Source organism: Monopterus albus, unplaced genomic scaffold (genome assembly GCF_001952655.1).
Source record: "Monopterus albus unplaced genomic scaffold, M_albus_1.0 scaffold16.1, whole genome shotgun sequence".
NCBI classification, from domain to species: Eukaryota; Metazoa; Chordata; class Actinopteri; order Synbranchiformes; family Synbranchidae; genus Monopterus; species Monopterus albus.
In genome coordinates, this window is record NW_018127896.1 from 2,808,778 (window position 1) to 2,825,194 (window position 16,417).

General features: G+C 40.1%; 2 protein-coding genes across 6 annotated transcripts in view; one reads left to right on the plus strand and one right to left on the minus strand.

Annotated features, from left to right (window-relative positions):
• Positions 1-764: 764 nt before the first annotated feature.
• Positions 765-10,552, minus strand: txndc16 (thioredoxin domain containing 16). Of its 3 annotated transcripts, none has more exons than XM_020592002.1 (20): positions 10,380-10,552; positions 9,704-9,814; positions 9,453-9,535; positions 9,258-9,331; positions 8,848-8,922; positions 8,588-8,709; positions 8,282-8,372; positions 7,824-7,995; positions 7,461-7,630; positions 7,167-7,227; positions 6,947-7,073; positions 6,704-6,850; positions 6,558-6,617; positions 5,839-6,043; positions 4,485-4,621; positions 3,943-4,027; positions 3,616-3,757; positions 2,509-2,696; positions 2,211-2,401; positions 765-1,654 (listed from the first exon to the last, which is right to left on the minus strand). In XM_020592002.1, exons 2-20 carry the CDS (start codon positions 9,729-9,731, stop codon positions 1,446-1,448), a joined length of 2,367 nt encoding a protein of 788 aa, XP_020447658.1. In that variant the 5' UTR covers positions 9,732-9,814; positions 10,380-10,552; the 3' UTR covers positions 765-1,445. The 3 variants fall into 3 exon arrangements, with proteins under 3 accessions (XP_020447658.1, XP_020447657.1, XP_020447656.1); XM_020592001.1 differs by having other exon boundaries at positions 9,704-9,880; XM_020592000.1 differs by lacking the exon at positions 10,380-10,552 and adding an exon at positions 10,065-10,350 and having other exon boundaries at positions 9,704-9,880.
• Positions 10,553-10,743: 191 nt separating this feature from the next.
• The window catches only part of gpr137c (G protein-coupled receptor 137c), a 13,277-nt gene continuing 7,603 nt past the window's right edge, over positions 10,744-16,417 (plus strand). The window contains exons 1-5 of one of the 3 annotated variants that reach the window (XM_020592005.1): positions 10,744-11,674; positions 13,313-13,369; positions 14,716-14,765; positions 15,143-15,250; positions 15,353-15,491. In XM_020592005.1, the coding sequence (XP_020447661.1) occupies positions 11,300-11,674; positions 13,313-13,369; positions 14,716-14,765; positions 15,143-15,250; positions 15,353-15,491 (729 nt within the window). In that variant the 5' untranslated portion in view covers positions 10,744-11,299. The remainder of the gene's footprint in view (positions 11,675-13,312; positions 13,370-14,715; positions 14,766-15,142; positions 15,251-15,352; positions 15,492-16,417) is intronic. The other 2 variants (XM_020592003.1, XM_020592004.1) reach the window with 2 other exon arrangements.

Below are 16,417 nucleotides of genomic sequence, written 5' to 3' on the forward strand. Positions count from 1 at the left end.
AATTACTTACACCGAACACTGTATGATTAAAATGTAAACGTACCCATTGACTCGGGCAGCTATTTTCCCCCAAGCTAACTCTTTCTCTTTCGCCACTGCAGCCGTGTTGTTTTTTTGTTTTTTTTTTACGAAATATGGGCTCGTAGTCACTATATCCTTGTAGTAGCACATCCATTTCTGTCAGGGAAAAACGCAGACCTATTTTGGCTTGGTCCTGTTGCCATGGTGTGGCCTATCTTCGGTAAACTCCGGCAGACTTCGGTGTTTGAACACAAACTGGTTCAAATTAATTCGCTGTTACACCACAGAGTGGCGCTGTTTCACACATTTGCCGGAACAATGAAAAATGGATAAGATACTGTACGTTCATGAGGATGAAATAAATAATGCCTGTTATGACAAAGATAAATAGTGAAGATTTTGCTATTAAAATGACAGCAAAAGCTTCATGTCCTGAGAGAAAATACCACTGCACTAGCTTATGATTTATGTATGTTTGATGCCCCAATAATACAAGTGCCCTTCAGACCCCTTTTAACTGAGAATAATTTATACAAACAATTCAAGGGGCCCAGAAACCACATCTAAAACCACCATACTAATTAAAATAGACCAATCCAACAACCCCATTCAACTTTCTTTGTTCCGCAGCCATGTCGTGATGCCACTGCCACAATGGGAGAGGAGGGGAACTGAAGTCACAGCAATTTCCACACCTGCTGTGTTTTCATAAGAGGGCAGGCAAGTGCAGCAAAGGTTAAACTATAGAATAGTACTGTTTAAAAGGCAATTGCTATAGCTAATCAGCAGCAAATCTAACGTAAGGGGAAAAGCTGTTAAAATCATTTGATTGAGGCAGGCTTACTGGCATAAAGGAGGAAAACATAAATGTCTAACTCAGAAGCGGACAAAATATGCAGTCCCAGCTGCAAATCCATTTACCTGCAGAAGACAAACAGCTGACATACTAGACATCAGCTGTCACTGCTATGAGCAGAAGAAACTGGACAGAGTACAGGCTAGTAAATTATTTTAAAATCCAGAAAAAAAAATAGAAACTGGCAAGGTTGAGCTCATCAGAAAAAAATAAGCACTTGTCCACATTTTAAATAAATTATTTCAACAAACTGAAACCAGGGGCCTCCCTCAGGTTCACTTCCACCTGCTGTGGCTTATTTTACCAGCTGAGCTAAACTGAAAGAAACAGGACAGACCGACAGGATGACACAGGCTTAAACAAATCTTTAAAAATATATGCAAAAGTAGGTGAACAGACAAAATGAGAATTTATAGGGAATCAGTCACAAAACTGCAACAGGATGTTAACTGACCATTCAATAATCCTATGATAAAAACAGCAGACTAAAGCCTTGGATATGATACAATACAATGCACAAACAGGTTTAATCAGTGGTTTGGTGTCACTGTCCTGTCACCTTGTTCTGTTACAGTTCAGAGTGAGTGTCAGGAGAAGGAGAGCCGGAGGAGGAATCTGTTGCTTCTTCTACCACCACATCATCTTCCACATTCACCTCTTCCTCCTCCTCCTCCTCAGGAGTTTGCTGCTGGGCAGACCTGGGTTTCTGTATGTCCATAATTTTCAGGAAGTCGTAGAAGTCGACAGCAGGCGGCCAGCTGTCCTCACCCAACATCCCTACACAAAGGTGTATATACACAGAAATGACAATGTACACTGTGATACAAGATTAAAGAAGATGCTGTTCTTTAATCAAATGCAAGCAGCATTTGCTGGCATTATTACCATTGCTAAGTCTGGTTCTTATGTAATTCATTATGGATGTGCTGTCAGCTAGAAAACATCTAGATGCACTCAACAGCAGATGCTAAAAGGGTCTTGCTACTAAAATAAGTTGAGAAGCAAAGGGCTAATTTTAGAATGAACAGAGGGAAAATGCCAAGAGCTGAGTTGATGATGACTAATGAGACTGCAGACTACAGTGAGTGAGACACTATTTGAATTATTAAGCAATATACAGTACAGTAGGCCCACAGTATGTCCCTTTGGGCTCTCAGCAGCAGTGACATTAGCTGGACTTTGACACATTGGTTTTAGTAACATTTGCATACATCTTTGATTATTACTTTAAATTCAATTAAGCATTAAAATCTCATGTAGTCTAGTACACAATAATGTTGCACTCTATTTTTGTAACTCCTCTCTTTGGTATCCAGCACCGGTTCCTCCTTACCTGCTGGTGATTCAGTCCCATACTCGATCCTCTGCAGCCACTGCAGGACAGAGGGGGCCGTGATGTGTGTGGTGGGGGGGTACTGATAGATCTCACCTCCAGAAGGCAAATGTGTGAGGACCAGAGCAGGGAGGGGGGGCATAGAACCCAGGTATGACCCCAGGACAGACATACCAGCTGGAGTACGGCCGCTGGAATACACGCCAATAAAATATACAGTGTCTCATAATTCATTGATGAATAAGGATTTTGATGAATGACTCATGCAGTGACTGATAACACTGACTGATGTACATACAGGTGGATCCAACAGGCCAGGTACTGATCCATCCTCCCCCCTCCCGACTCTACCACTCGTCTCATTTCCTCCACCAGCACCTGGTTCTGCCTCCGCCCAATCTCGTCCTCCTCCTCTCCCACAAAAAGGAGGAGTAAGGCTTTTCCCAGAGAGAGGAAGGACGGCAAATTTTCCACTGTCAGTTCAGGCTGAAGAGAAAACAGAAATAACAAGGAAAGAGGAAACTTTATCCCAGTGATTTCAAATGGAAAGTGTCTTTGTACAGTCGAAGCCAACAGGTAGCTAGTTGATAGCCCAACAACATGCACAATAAAACAGAAGGGTCAGAGAATGTTTGCTAGTGGCTTTTACAAAATTGGGACAAAGCCCAGTTTCTGCTAAACATCTGGATTTAAACATCAGTGATAATTCCTGTTTACAGGTAAAATTAATTGGACATCCATTACACTGAGCTAAGACTGTTGTCCTCTACATATGGCAAAATGTATGTCTTGCACACATGATAGCTATTATCAACTATTTAAATCTCTTTAATTATGAAATAAATCTCATGAGGAAAGGCAAAATAAACCCCAGGACTTCCCCAGTAGGAACCAGACCCTAAACCACACTATTACCCTTCAACTATTTACTTTCACCTCACTCGAAGCTAATTGGGAAACAAATTCATCAGCACAAAACAGCACAATAAACTCTCAAAGGGTGAACTGAGCTTGTCTTGTTGAGCAACATCTAGATTAGAGACTGATTCCACATGGGTTCACTGCACTGGGTTCCAAAAACAAATGTAAACTCACACATGATGCCTTACTCTGATGTTGGATATACTGAGAGAACCACATCCAAACTGTGTAAATCCACATAGCTGCTTGTTATGTGTGACATACTGTGAACGATTCCATCTTGGCTTTCACTAATGTCTAAGAAGTTACACCCACACCATTATTTACAGCTGTTTCATTTCATGTGACCTAAATGAAAATAGGCTCACAGTCTCTTACATAACATGGGATTTTTAACTTTGGCTGCATTACTTTGGCCATTAAATCCAATCAGATACAGTTTCATTCTCTGTTAGTATTTCTCAGTGCAAAAATGACCATTTACCATTGAATGGAGCAGAGCAGTGTTAATATGTGTGAGCAGCACTTCAGCAGAGGAGGGCACAGGCAGCGTGGTGGGATGAGAGTCCGTTCTCCAAGATGGAAACGCCAGCACTGCAGGAAGGTCCACCATGTGGTCTGCAGCCCTGCACAACCAATGTGCACACACATAGAAAATGTATCTAAAATATAAATGTAATAAATATCAATTAAATGGTGAAAAGTAGGAGACAATGAGGGTCAGCACAAGGTGACTGGATTTTAAGCAATTGGAAGAAATTCAAGTATCACTAATTTAACAACAGAGGCGCTTAAGAGGAGACTGAATTACCATTTCTCTGCCAGCCCATCTGTCAGCAGTCCAGTCAGAACCTCTCCTCTCAAGGACTTTGCAGCTTCAGTAAACACCAACACTCCTGGAAAGACAAAAGTATCACACTGACAGAAAGGGAATGTCAGTAGGTCTTGAAGGCACATTTTGAAAGAAGAGATACTTCTGCAGTACGTCCAAGTATCATGTGTGTCTAAAGCCTCAGATATCTTACTCCTCTGTGTCATAGATTGTTATTAATAAGCCACTGAAAACCCAGACAGGAGGTTGTAGTGTATTTTGAGTCATTGTGCGTACACATTTCTTCTGCTGAAAATACTCACTGAGGCTGAGTTCACACTGGCCTTAGCACTGTGCCAAAGCAAAAGACAAAGCTAACCAAGTCACAGCTTGTGGTTATATCATAAAGGGGAGACTCTTTGTCTTTACCTTTATTTTACACATTTCTGAATCCATATAAAAGTGAAAAGAATTTCTTAAAATCAGCCAACAATGTGCAGTGATTATGCATCACAGCAACACACTCAATTACAGGCTCCTACCTGCATGTGTTTGTGCTTTAAACAGTCCCAGGACCCTGTCAAGCTTGTAGCCTGCTAGCTCAGGGTGAGGCACTTCCTGAAGAAAAGATGTTACTTCTTCCTGGGTGGACAGTAGCACAGGAGAAGCAGCACAACATCTGGATACAGAACAGTCAAAGTGCACCACAGTCATGCACATGTGAGTAGACAAAAACAAAATTATTACATGTTACAACCACATACACCCCACAGAGTCATTTTTATATGGTAAGAGACTGACCAGCTGTATTCTTAACCAATAAAATAAATTAATTTGTATTAAGACATGTCCCTGTGTTTAGGGGATAAAACATCTGGTAGAAAATCTCCTGAGTTCTAAACAACATGATATCAACTCAACTCAACTTTATTTATAGAGCACTTTAACACAGCCAGAGCCAAACAAAGTGCTTAACATAAGATTCCATTTAAAACATGTAAACATATGAACTACATAATAAAAAGAATAAAACAACCATAAAATTAAATAACTAAATCAAAATAGCACAAAGTACTATCCAAAACCAGAACCCAAACAGTATCAAACGCCAAGGCATACAAATGGGTCTTCAAGTAAGTTTTAAAAGTGGCCAATGAGGGGGCCTGCCTAATATAAAGAGGCAGCACATTCCATAGCTTAGGAGCCACAACGGAAAATGCTCTGTCCCCTCTAGATTTACGCCTAACCCTTGGTACCCCGAGCAGGAGCTGATCAGCTGATCTGAGGCACTGAGATGGACTATAGGGAGATAAAAGCTCAACAAGATACGATGGAATGGTGCAAGACCATTTAAAAACAAATAAAAGAATCAGATTCCTGTAGAGTGAGAATACATTTGTAAAAAAGGTTGATAATGGCTTGTTAGTGAAGCTGTAATGACATCCAAGACAAATATCTATGCAAGGACATTCAAGGTTAGATTTATTTCATTTTCCTTGACTTCCTTGATCAAATACAGAGGTTTTAGAAGCCCCAGAATATTTACACTCTGGTTACTGTTTGCTTGTATGTTGTTGATTAACAGGTAGTTTGTTTCTTCCATCGCTGTACTCTTTGCAACTAAATGGATGAACACATTATCAACTGTAAACCCTAAAATGTAATATCTGTTATTAAAGAGGTACTCAAGCAAATTAGTACTGTATTAGTACTTTCACCTGATACAACTTGATAGCGTCTTTCATTAGACCCTAGCTTTAATAGTGAAAACTGGTGGAAATATTATTTGTTTATTCTACTGTTGCACTAGATTATAAGAGTGCTTAAGAGAATGTAATTGTTGTAATTCAACACAATTTATCTCCTGATGATGTACGCGCCAAGAAAGCTTCTCACAGCATGATGAAGCGATGAAGCGCCACGCTTCCCAGCATTCCTCTGTAGTTCTGGGCCGACTCCTGGGACCGAAACACCAAGATGCTGGGGAAAGCTGTGATTGGCTGAAATGGGATTGGGAGAGAGGTGGATGGCTGAGCAGCACAGAGGTCAGTCCACTCTCCACAGTTGACTGCACTCATCTGGACATCATCAACCTCGGCCTCTGAAGAAATTGAATCATTGGGAAAGCACCTAGAATGACACATAATCTGGCAACACAAAGTCATATGAGCAAATACACATGTACATTGTGGATCACAGGTGGAGAGACTGCTAATTTTCATGAACACCCCCAAAGGCAGAGGTTTTCTAACTGTGAAGTTTGCAGAGTGAGATGTCTCATCAGCTATCCAATAAAGGCCAGAAATTCATATTCCTCAGAGTCAATCCGAACACATACACATAAGATACATCTTTTTAGATTCATGGGAAAAATCTGTTCCTTATAACTCCTGAACTTGCTGGTAAATCTGGTTGGTACATCCATGGGTACAATGCAAACAGGAACAAATAATAGCTAATTCTGCATACTTTGACCCCCACTTCCAAAATGTAAACAAATACAGACAAGCTGCAGGCCACTGAATCAGTGGTAACATTATACTTCCTGTTTACATTCTGCTAATCCCGCTGTTCCAAAATTTAGACCAAGATTACACCTGTGCTCTCCTGAGTACCTGCAAGTCTTTCTGCAACTTCAGTGAAGGAACTGAGAAAAGCCATTGAAACAGCGTCCCCTGGTGTTGGAAAAAGAAACAACAATTAATTCCACCCATCATTTGTTTTATTTGTCAGCAGGACAAGGATTTTATTTCAGTCTTACATTTGAGGTAGAAGAGCACCACTGTCAGGCTGCTTTGTGTTACTGCAGTATGGAAGTTGTCAGAAGTCAGCTGGGTAATTGAGTCCAAGTCCAGTGAGTTGGCTCGGTTTTCATAGACAGATGCTGCAATCTCATCATCCAGGCTGCCTGGAGATAGATCGAAAACCACATAAATACACATGGATAGATAATCACTATCCTTTGTTTCATTCCTCTCTTTCACTGTTATTCACTTCTTTTTACCAAAATGTAAATCCTCCTCCTCGTCCTCCAGCTCCCCATCTTCCCCCTCCTCATCCTTCTCTTGATTTGTAAAGAGCTCCAACACCTCATCAAGGTTGTGCAATGTCAAATACTTCACCTCTAAGCTCTAAAGTCACACACAGACACACAAATATAAAGCATACATGGATAAAAGTAACAAAGTAATTTAGTTAGTTTGTATCATTTGTGACCATCTCACCATCTCGGGCAGCCTGTAGGCAACATTATATTCATCAGGGGTTTTCACTGCAGAGCTCTGCCTGAAAACACACACATCCACACATTCAGTATTAAAGAAAGGGCAAAAATGCTGGTAAATATAACAGACAGTACCTGCACGAATAATATAACTGAAAACTGTAACCAGATTACATTTTGCATGGATTCAAAGGACATATACAGCTTGTGTTAGCTCTAAACAATGTCAGTAAAAGTCACAGAGCATATTCAGATCCATGCTCATACATGTACAGTATCTGAACCTCTTAAACACCTGTGAACAAGCAGCAGCAGGGCAAGGCCACGGAGTCTCCAGGCCAGAGTGGTGGCCGTGTCCAGGTCCAGGTGCTCGGTTGAGGGACGAGAGAATAGGAAGACCTGGGGGGTGTGCTGGTAGGGGAACTGGGGGGGCTGGACAGTGGAGGGGTCCTCATATACTTCAGACTGGCAGTGAAGAAATAAGAAAAAACCAATTATATTGAACTGGTCAGTGGATGTATGCAACTGGTGACAAGCAGTTAAAAGTTGGCAAGGCTTCATTTTAAAGGGTCACAGCTGAAACTTCAGATACAAAGAAATGTTCCCTCCAGTATTCTGCATTTCACTATGCCTGCTTCTATATTTCCACCCTATTTACCACTAGTGGAGCTTCCATGAGCTGCAGGAAGGAGTGAAGGCTGAGGGTGGAAAGGGGTTTCCTCATGGGGGTCAAAGGGCAGCGCTCAGAGGTCATCAGGGTCATGTGTGACATACCCTGAAGTCTACAGTGGAGGAACCACACCCCAGATGCATGAGATGATTCATTCACACTAAAGGAAAAAGGGAGAGGGAGAGACACACACTGAACTTCATGCTAAAAAGTGATGAGAGCTACAGAAAGCAGCAGTCACTGAGTCTTGGTGACTACAGAAGGGATGGAGCCATTATCCAAAATATATACCATCTGGTGTTTTGAAGATGATGTTAGAGAGCACTGTCTAATCTAATTGTCTAATCTAGCCACCTTTATGAAACACAATCTTGGATTGTGAAGGCCAAAGTATATAACTCACGTCAGACAAAAGGCAAGAACAAACTAAAGAAAAGAGAACCTACCCTAACTGTTTCAACACTGGTCCTCCTGTTATGAGGATGAACTGGTATTTGGATCCATACACATATGCTGTCTCCATCATCGATCTGTGCTCTTAAGTAGTACAACCAGCAGAAACAATACCATTCATTTGCACAGTTCAAGTCAATCATACAGTGTGTTTCCATCAGGAGCTGCAGCCTTACACACTACCATCATCTTAAATACAGTATATCAGCAATATAATAGACAAAATCACCCATATACACAGGTTGTTTAACATTTGTTGCCTCCTTACTTTACATCCATCCTCTTGTCCTTGCTCATACCTTGTGTGCCCAGGCTGCGGACGTAACCCAGCACAATATCCTTCTTCCTTCTAGCTGCCTTCTCCATAGCCAAGAGGTCAGTGTCTGTGCGGATGTACTTGACCTCTTCATGCAGAATGGCACTGCATATGCAGTGTTAAACCATATATAATAATGACATACAAGTACTACTTAGAAGAGTATACAAATATAATTTGAAAAATGATTGTGTATCATGCGCTTTAGATGCTTGATTATAACTGTAAATGTTGCTTACTTACAACAGGACTTCGGAGACTATGGAGTTGACGTCAAACACGGTGTCCAAATCCAAACCCAAAAACTCCTTACCACCCCTAACAAGAAGCAGTTTGAGACAGATGTAACAATGCTAACAAACAGCTGCTCAAAATCATTTATTAATTACGGTTATTTTGGTAAATGCAGTTTGTGGTTCTTTGTTGAACTTGCCTGAAAATAATCATATTTTTAATTTTTCTTCTTCATTAAAATCGCTAGACTACTTTTTTTGGTGACATTCCTTAGATTCAGAATGTCCCATCAACATCTTCTTATATTTGTGAAACATTTCTCTTCTCCTTTTCACAGAGAATACCCATAAATAGATGTTAATGCCTCTGGTTATTTTGTGACTAACCACCATGGAGGAATTCATGTCTACACAACCCACCTGAACAAAAAAGCCGTGTGCAGTAGCCTTTCATCTGTGCAGTATGTGAGAACCCGCTCTTTATTACAGTTGACCTAAACACAAAGCACAAAACAAACACCTGTGTCCAAATCTTGAATTAATAAAAACATTAATATCAACTTCTTCAACAGATGGGAGCAAGCAGCATGGAGGGAAGTACGGTTACCCAGTTACCTTTCCAACCAGTACCCCATAATCTTGCAGAGCTTCAGCAGACTTCTCCAACTCCACCAAGAAGAGAGAGATGGTTGGAGAGACTGCAAGCAAAGAGGGGCACAGTCAAATACTGCTATCCTTCATATGAGAGACAGTATGTCACAGACAAGTGTGTGTGTGTGATAGCTTTGACAAACACACTGCAATGCTGCTAAAGTAGACATTCTGCAAATATAGACAAGTCTGAGCTGTATATTTGAGCCGCCTACCTTTACATTCAAAATAGATAAACATCATCTTCCCAGAATGCAATTTCTCATAGAAATCTGAAGCTGTGTATTCAATGAGGTCTGATGTGTTTGCCTTCTCTGTGCATCCTCCTGACCTCGGCCACAGCAGGAAAAGAGCAACACACATCCACATCATGGAGAGAACGCTGTTGTGCTCTATGTGGGAAAAATGTGGTTATAAAGCCACGAGATACACTATTGTAATAGTATGTTGACTGTGTGTTTGGTAGACAAACGTGATAAAAATGACACTTTCTAGATGACACAGAAACGGGACCTGAAAACAAAGAGGTGATTAAAGGAGCCAGCACTGACAACAAATATGTTAGCCGAGTGTTACCTAAGAAAGTCGGGGTAGGGTTAAGCTTCAGTGAAACCACAGTTATGGCTGTGGTAAACGGAGATAACGACATAATGACACATATTTTAATCAGAAGCTTGTCGTATCTATGTAAAATCCCGAAGAAATTCCAAAAATGCCACTGTCCGCTTTATTTAGGAATGTAGCTTAGGCTGATGGATGTTCATTCAAAGCTGTCGATAACTAGCTAACGTTAATTCCAGTAAATTTATAAAATACTAATAACATTTACAGCAGCACTTCCTGTTATCACTTCAAGGTAAAAACATTAATTGTGTCAATTAAGGGGCTTACCTTGAAGTGATGCGACCTTTTTGAATGCTCAACGGACACTAAAAGTAAATTGTAGTTGCTGAAGATAGAACCGTTTCATAGATGTAAATCATGTCATTCACAATGGTTGTTGTTCCGTGAATCCATTTATCTTTTATTGTGAAGACAATCCCACTTTTCCACAAACGTTTGTTATCTCTCAGTAACTTGTTGTAACGTCTGCAGTTTGTTTTCATGCCTCTTTTTGTGAGACGCCCACGTGTTTCTCTGAGCCAATCAGATCTGGAAACATTTTTAATTGTTCAACTGACCTACCACGAGCGGGCAGAAGGTGGAGACTCCCTCAGCTGACATCATCATAAGGCAATGGAGTGAGAAACCTTTGGAGGTTGAGCTGAAAAACTGGCCAATAAAGTTGCGCACCGGAAACGTGGGCGTGACAACGTAAATTTCACTTGGAAGATTGCTCTCGGAAAGTGGCTGGAACCTGTGGCTCCGAAGAAAGCTGTCTCGCGCGAAAATGAGCCTAGTGTTGAGCCAAGATGGCGTCTACATAGCGCTAGATTCTGCGTTAATTGAGAGCAAGGGGGCGGGTCTAAAATGGCATCACAGCTGATCTGGAGGTTTGTTCCCCCCTCAAGTTGTTTTTTTGCAGTGAGCTGCTTTGCAGAGGCTCAGAAGGGTTCCTCTCTTGTTTTCTTTCGTGCTCTCTTGTTTTTTAACCCAGCGTTTTCTTTTAATTAGACGCAATGTTTTCCTCAACCCTTGCCCGATTTAAATCCTAGCGCAGTTTCATTATGTCACTTCTTTTCAGAATAAACTGCTTTTCTCGCATTTTTTCACTCGAATACCCTCGTCTTTTTGTCATCCGCGGTGAATGTAACCCAGGTCTGACCCCGTTTTAATGCTTTAGCCTTCACAGCATCACACCACCAGTGGAGATGTTTTCGTTAGGAGAGAAGGTTAATCCCCATTTGTTTAGCTCACTGAAGGAGTCCCCTGGTGCTGTAATCTCCCCAACACTGGAGCTCTGTCTCACTACCATCTACACCGTCCTCTACTCTTTCCTGTTTATTTACGTATACCTGCAGCTCTGGCTCATTTTGCATTATGGACACAAGCGATTCAGCTACCAGAGTGTGTTTTTGTTTCTCTGTTTGCTGTGGGCAGCGCTGAGGACGACCCTCTTCTCTTTCTACTTTAAGAATGTAGTGCAGGCCAGCCAGTTGCAGCCTCTGGCCTACTGGCTGCTCTACTGCTGCCCTGTCTGCCTGCAGTTTTTCACACTCTGCCTGCTCAACCTCTACTTCACACAGGTAGGACTGCAACCGTGCATGTGCATAGGCTTGTAAGACTTTGTGGGAACTCTTTGAATTTTATACCATGGGCGTGAGGACATTTTGGCCTGACACACACTGAAAGAGCTGTTTTTAAGGGTTTTGGTGTGGGATTACAGAAGTTTGGAGGTTTCCTATTAATCCAAGGTTCCTAATTCCTTGTACCAACATCACACAGCTCCCTGGGCAAAAACATCCCAAGGATGCTTACCCAATTCTAGTTATAGCATATAATTGCTTTAATTAATATTGTGCTTTTGTCACATTGAACCACCAGTAAATAAACATCAGTTATTTTAACAAAGAATGAAAGACCAGCTATTTGGCCCAGGCTCATCAAATGTGCTGGACAGTATTAGAGTTGGTTAGTAGATCAACAAAAAATTAATAATAAATTATGATAATTTAATCTATCTCAGCAATTTTTAAATGGCTTTCATAGTCCTTTTTTATGGCAAACAGTACCTTTTGGTTTTGGGTGTTGTCTGATAAAATGAGTAATCTGAGGAAGTCACCTTTGGGAAACAGTGACAGACATTGTTATTTTCTGATCATTTATAGAGTGGATTGATTCATTAAGAACCTATTAACAAAGTAGATAAATGGACAATAAAATAAATCTGTAGCTCAAAGATTCACTTTAGAAATTACTGTGCTCAGCCAAGAAATAGTGCTTGGCCTAATAGTGAGCTTTAGAGGTGCTGTTTCCTCCTGCTTCCAGTTTTTATGATGAGCTAACCATCTCCTAGCTGTAGCGTCATATACAATGGACAGACATGAAAATGTAAATGTTTCTTCTTCATCAAATGAGTAAATGCAGTGACTGTGTTCACCATTTGCCCACATGTTTCACAGTAGAGAGGTCTGACTGACTTGAAGCTGTTTTCTTTAATTCTCAACACCTACACACTTTTGGATTTTAACTTGCTAACACCATTTTAGTTTAATCACTGCTTTAAGTGAAAACACTATCTCAGTCACATGTAGGGCGAGTAGAGAAGAAGCCAGTCCAACTGGCTGAGTAGACATTAATGAAACCTGTGGTGTCATATGACTTAACACTGTAGTCCATCACCTGATCTATGGCCAGTTAAAGCATACACTCTCACTTTGAATAAACAGGAGAAGGAACGTCTCTGGTTTTTGCTGTTTGTGTTAATTTGCATGAAAGCAGCAAAACAGACTTGCTACATGTATGTGGCAACAGTAACTATTTTTACCTTTGAAATGTATGTACTTCATTCTTTTTGGACTTTGTCTAAAAGCAAAAAACAGCTGCATTAACTGGACAGGATTTGAACATTTAGGTGACAGTGTCCAGTGGTGTACTCAGTTTTATTGCATATTGTTTTTTTTTAAAGAGGGCACAGGCCAAAAGGGCTGTGATCCATTGGCATAAGCTTTGATTAACTTTTGAGACTGAATGAGATTGCATTGCATTTAAATTAATTTGGTGGTAACTGAAATTGCCCTCACTGATTGAAGTGTATAAATCATCATCACCTATGCTATGCTATGGCTCCATCACTGCATGAACACAGAAACACAAATTTAGACTCTTAGCAAGGTTATAGTCCAGTGTGATAAATAATTTGTTTAACCAATGTCGCAACACAGTTCCTGCACCAGTTCTTCACTGCTGAACAGCACTGCTCAACATGGACCTCACTGAGAGTAAGAAACGCTGAGAGCTACAGCTAATATAATATCATGCCACTGTGACATGGTCTGGTGTCTGACACACATGCATGTATGGAAATACTTGTTTCTTTGGTGAGTCAGGCATGAGCCCTGACCTGTGATCTACTTCTGCTTAAGGCATTTTAGCCCCTGCCTGCTACAGAAAGATTATGGCCATGATCAGTCAAAACACTATGTTACAGGTAGACACACACACACAAAATACATAAAATATGTAATCCAGAGGTACTCTCTTGGCTGGTTGCCTCACTTCTAGGTTACCGATTACTTCCTACTGGCCTCCAGCTTTACACAAAAGTCTGTTTATGTGTGTGAGTGTAGGTACATATGTGTGTTTGAACTGAATGTGGACAACACTGAGCAATTTTCAGGACCCTTGTGGTCATTGCATGTGTAATATAATATCAAAAATAAATTATTATTGTCATTTATCCCTTTAAGTGTCTAATAGGTACATAGATAACATTTTTACCTGTGTGATTGTAGCTCTTAATAACAGAATAATCCCAGGAAGTGAGTGAACTAGATCAGTGTTGGCCAGTGTCCCACCTTTTGTATACTCTTAAACTGGACTTATGTGCAGTTTGATGTTTTTAGGTCACTGCTGATAACATGATTTTCATCTGTAAAAAGAGAAACTTTTATTATTTTCATTGGACTTTAATACAGTTAATCCTCAGAAATATATGCACACTGTTATGTAATGGATTCTTGCTAGGATTTCTTGTTTTGCTTGCATTGGTAGAATGTTGCTGCATTGTGTGTTTTTCTATACCACACTCCTCAGGCTCTACTCGGTTCACACACTTTTAAAAGAAACCCACACCCCATTGCTCTCTTACATGCTTCACATTTCAGCCCTACAAAGGTATTGCAGAAGATACAGAAGCAGTGATGTTAAAAAAAGTTTAAAGCGTGAAGACAAGCTGTAGAACAGGTAGAAAGGTTGTAATGCCTTAATCTTATGTCTTCTCTGGACACTGCATTTTGGTTTGGTTTTTAAGTTTTGTAGTTACTGCACATTGAAAAAGCAGTTTTTACAAACATTACAAATTTTATATAATAGAGCAGGTGTCAAAGGTTTTTTCATCAAATATGTTGTTACTGAATTTTGCCTTTGTAGGGCAGATTTGATCAATTCATGAAATCTCCCCTGATCATATAACTTGTTAACCTGTCCTACAAACTGGCCTCTGGGTGATTCCAAATGTAAATTAAAACAAAAAAAAGCATGTTGAATATGTGAATTTTAGCCTGAAAACTTGTATTATACACCCGTTAATATATATCTCTAGTAATTCTGTAATTTCTTTTTTTAGGTGATGTTTAAGGCTAAAGCCAAGTATTCCCCAGAGTTCAGCAAATACAAGTAAGTCTGTACTATTACTATATTAACCTGGCTGGTTGTTATATAAATTGTTTCTCCAATTTTTCTCATCGGTTTCTTTTTTTGTCTGAACATATTCTGATAGAGGCCATTGAAATCAAGATGTAGTAAAATGCTATATCTTTATGTTTTTGACAGTTTTAGACAGAAATTCAGAATATCGTTGTATGATTTTAATAAATGATCGTCATGCTTCTCCCTCCTTCACAACTACAGTCGGCTCTCTCTGTCTGAGTGTTCTTCTTCCACACACTTGGTTTGCAGATTCAGCAGAGCAATATGAATTTTAATTAGTTGTTGTCTATGAATAAAGTCATATTTTTTGGCCAACCTCTTACTGTTTGTCTTTCTTTCCTCAGGGTTCCTCTGCGCTTGTTGTTCCTGTGTCTCAGTATATTTTTCTTGGTGGTGAATTTAACCTGTGCATTGTTAGTGCAAGGAGCTCTGGAGCGCTCTGAGTCACCAAGGTAAACGGACAATTCCATTAACTGAACATTTTGCCCTTAAACATATATAGCCTTCTCAGAAGACTTGTAATTGTCTTACTCCAATAACCTTTATATCTCCAGTGATGGGGGTATCAGACATGCAGTCCTGGCTCGGGTCCTGATCAACGACGGTCTGTTTGTCCTGTGTGCTGTCTCTCTGGCCGTCTGTATCTTCAAGGTCGCCAAGATGTCCTCTGCCAACGTTTACCTTGAGTCCAAGGTAGAAATAAAACTCATTTTAGATTGTATTTCATTCAGGCAAGTTCTTTTACAAGTGCTTTGTATTGACACAAAATTTAACATTTGCATTCATAAAGTAATATATCAAAAAAGATATTTTGGTATTCATTATGAAATTCAGGTTTTGTATAGAAAGTGTTTACCTAGAACATAGCCACAAAAACTTGTATGGACATTTTCTGTATTTAGAAATGATGCAAGTTGGCGGACACCGATAAAATAACTGAAAAAGGGCTAAGCTTAGCCTAGGTTGATCATTTTCTATATTAATAGTATTTTGAACAATCCCCATACACAGACTAAAACCAACAATGAACTGACTTTAAGTTACTCACGGTTAAGCTCTATGAAAGGGAATGAAGACCCCTGATTTTCACTATTATTTAGACCTGTACCGATGTTTAAATGTTTACCTCTAAAATCCATTTGCTTTTGGTAATTTTGGTTATGGAGAGGCCTCGTGGGTGGATCACATGTGTGGCCCATATTTATGGAGATAAAATACTATCAAAAATGTTACAAATGTGTGTTTAACGTTTTGTCTGTAACAAGCGATTTGTGTGTGTGTGTCATGAGGATCACAAATGTGTGCCGCGCAATCTGCACGTATAAAGCCATTTGTGTGTGTGTGTCATGCTGTTCACAAATGCATGCTGTACAAACTGCACATAAAACACATTTTGCAAATGCTTAAAATCGATTTTTCATGTGCAGTTCTTTAGAAAGTACGTACACATTGTTACCTACGCATGCGTGGATCGTCTAACACACACAAATCACCTTCCGCGCACACACGAATTTTTGAGAGTGTTTTTCCGCACTCTCAAAAGTCCACGATCCACGAATGCACGGTGCGTTTAAGGACACGTGGAAAACTCGGACATCTGAGTTTCCAAACCTGTTTCC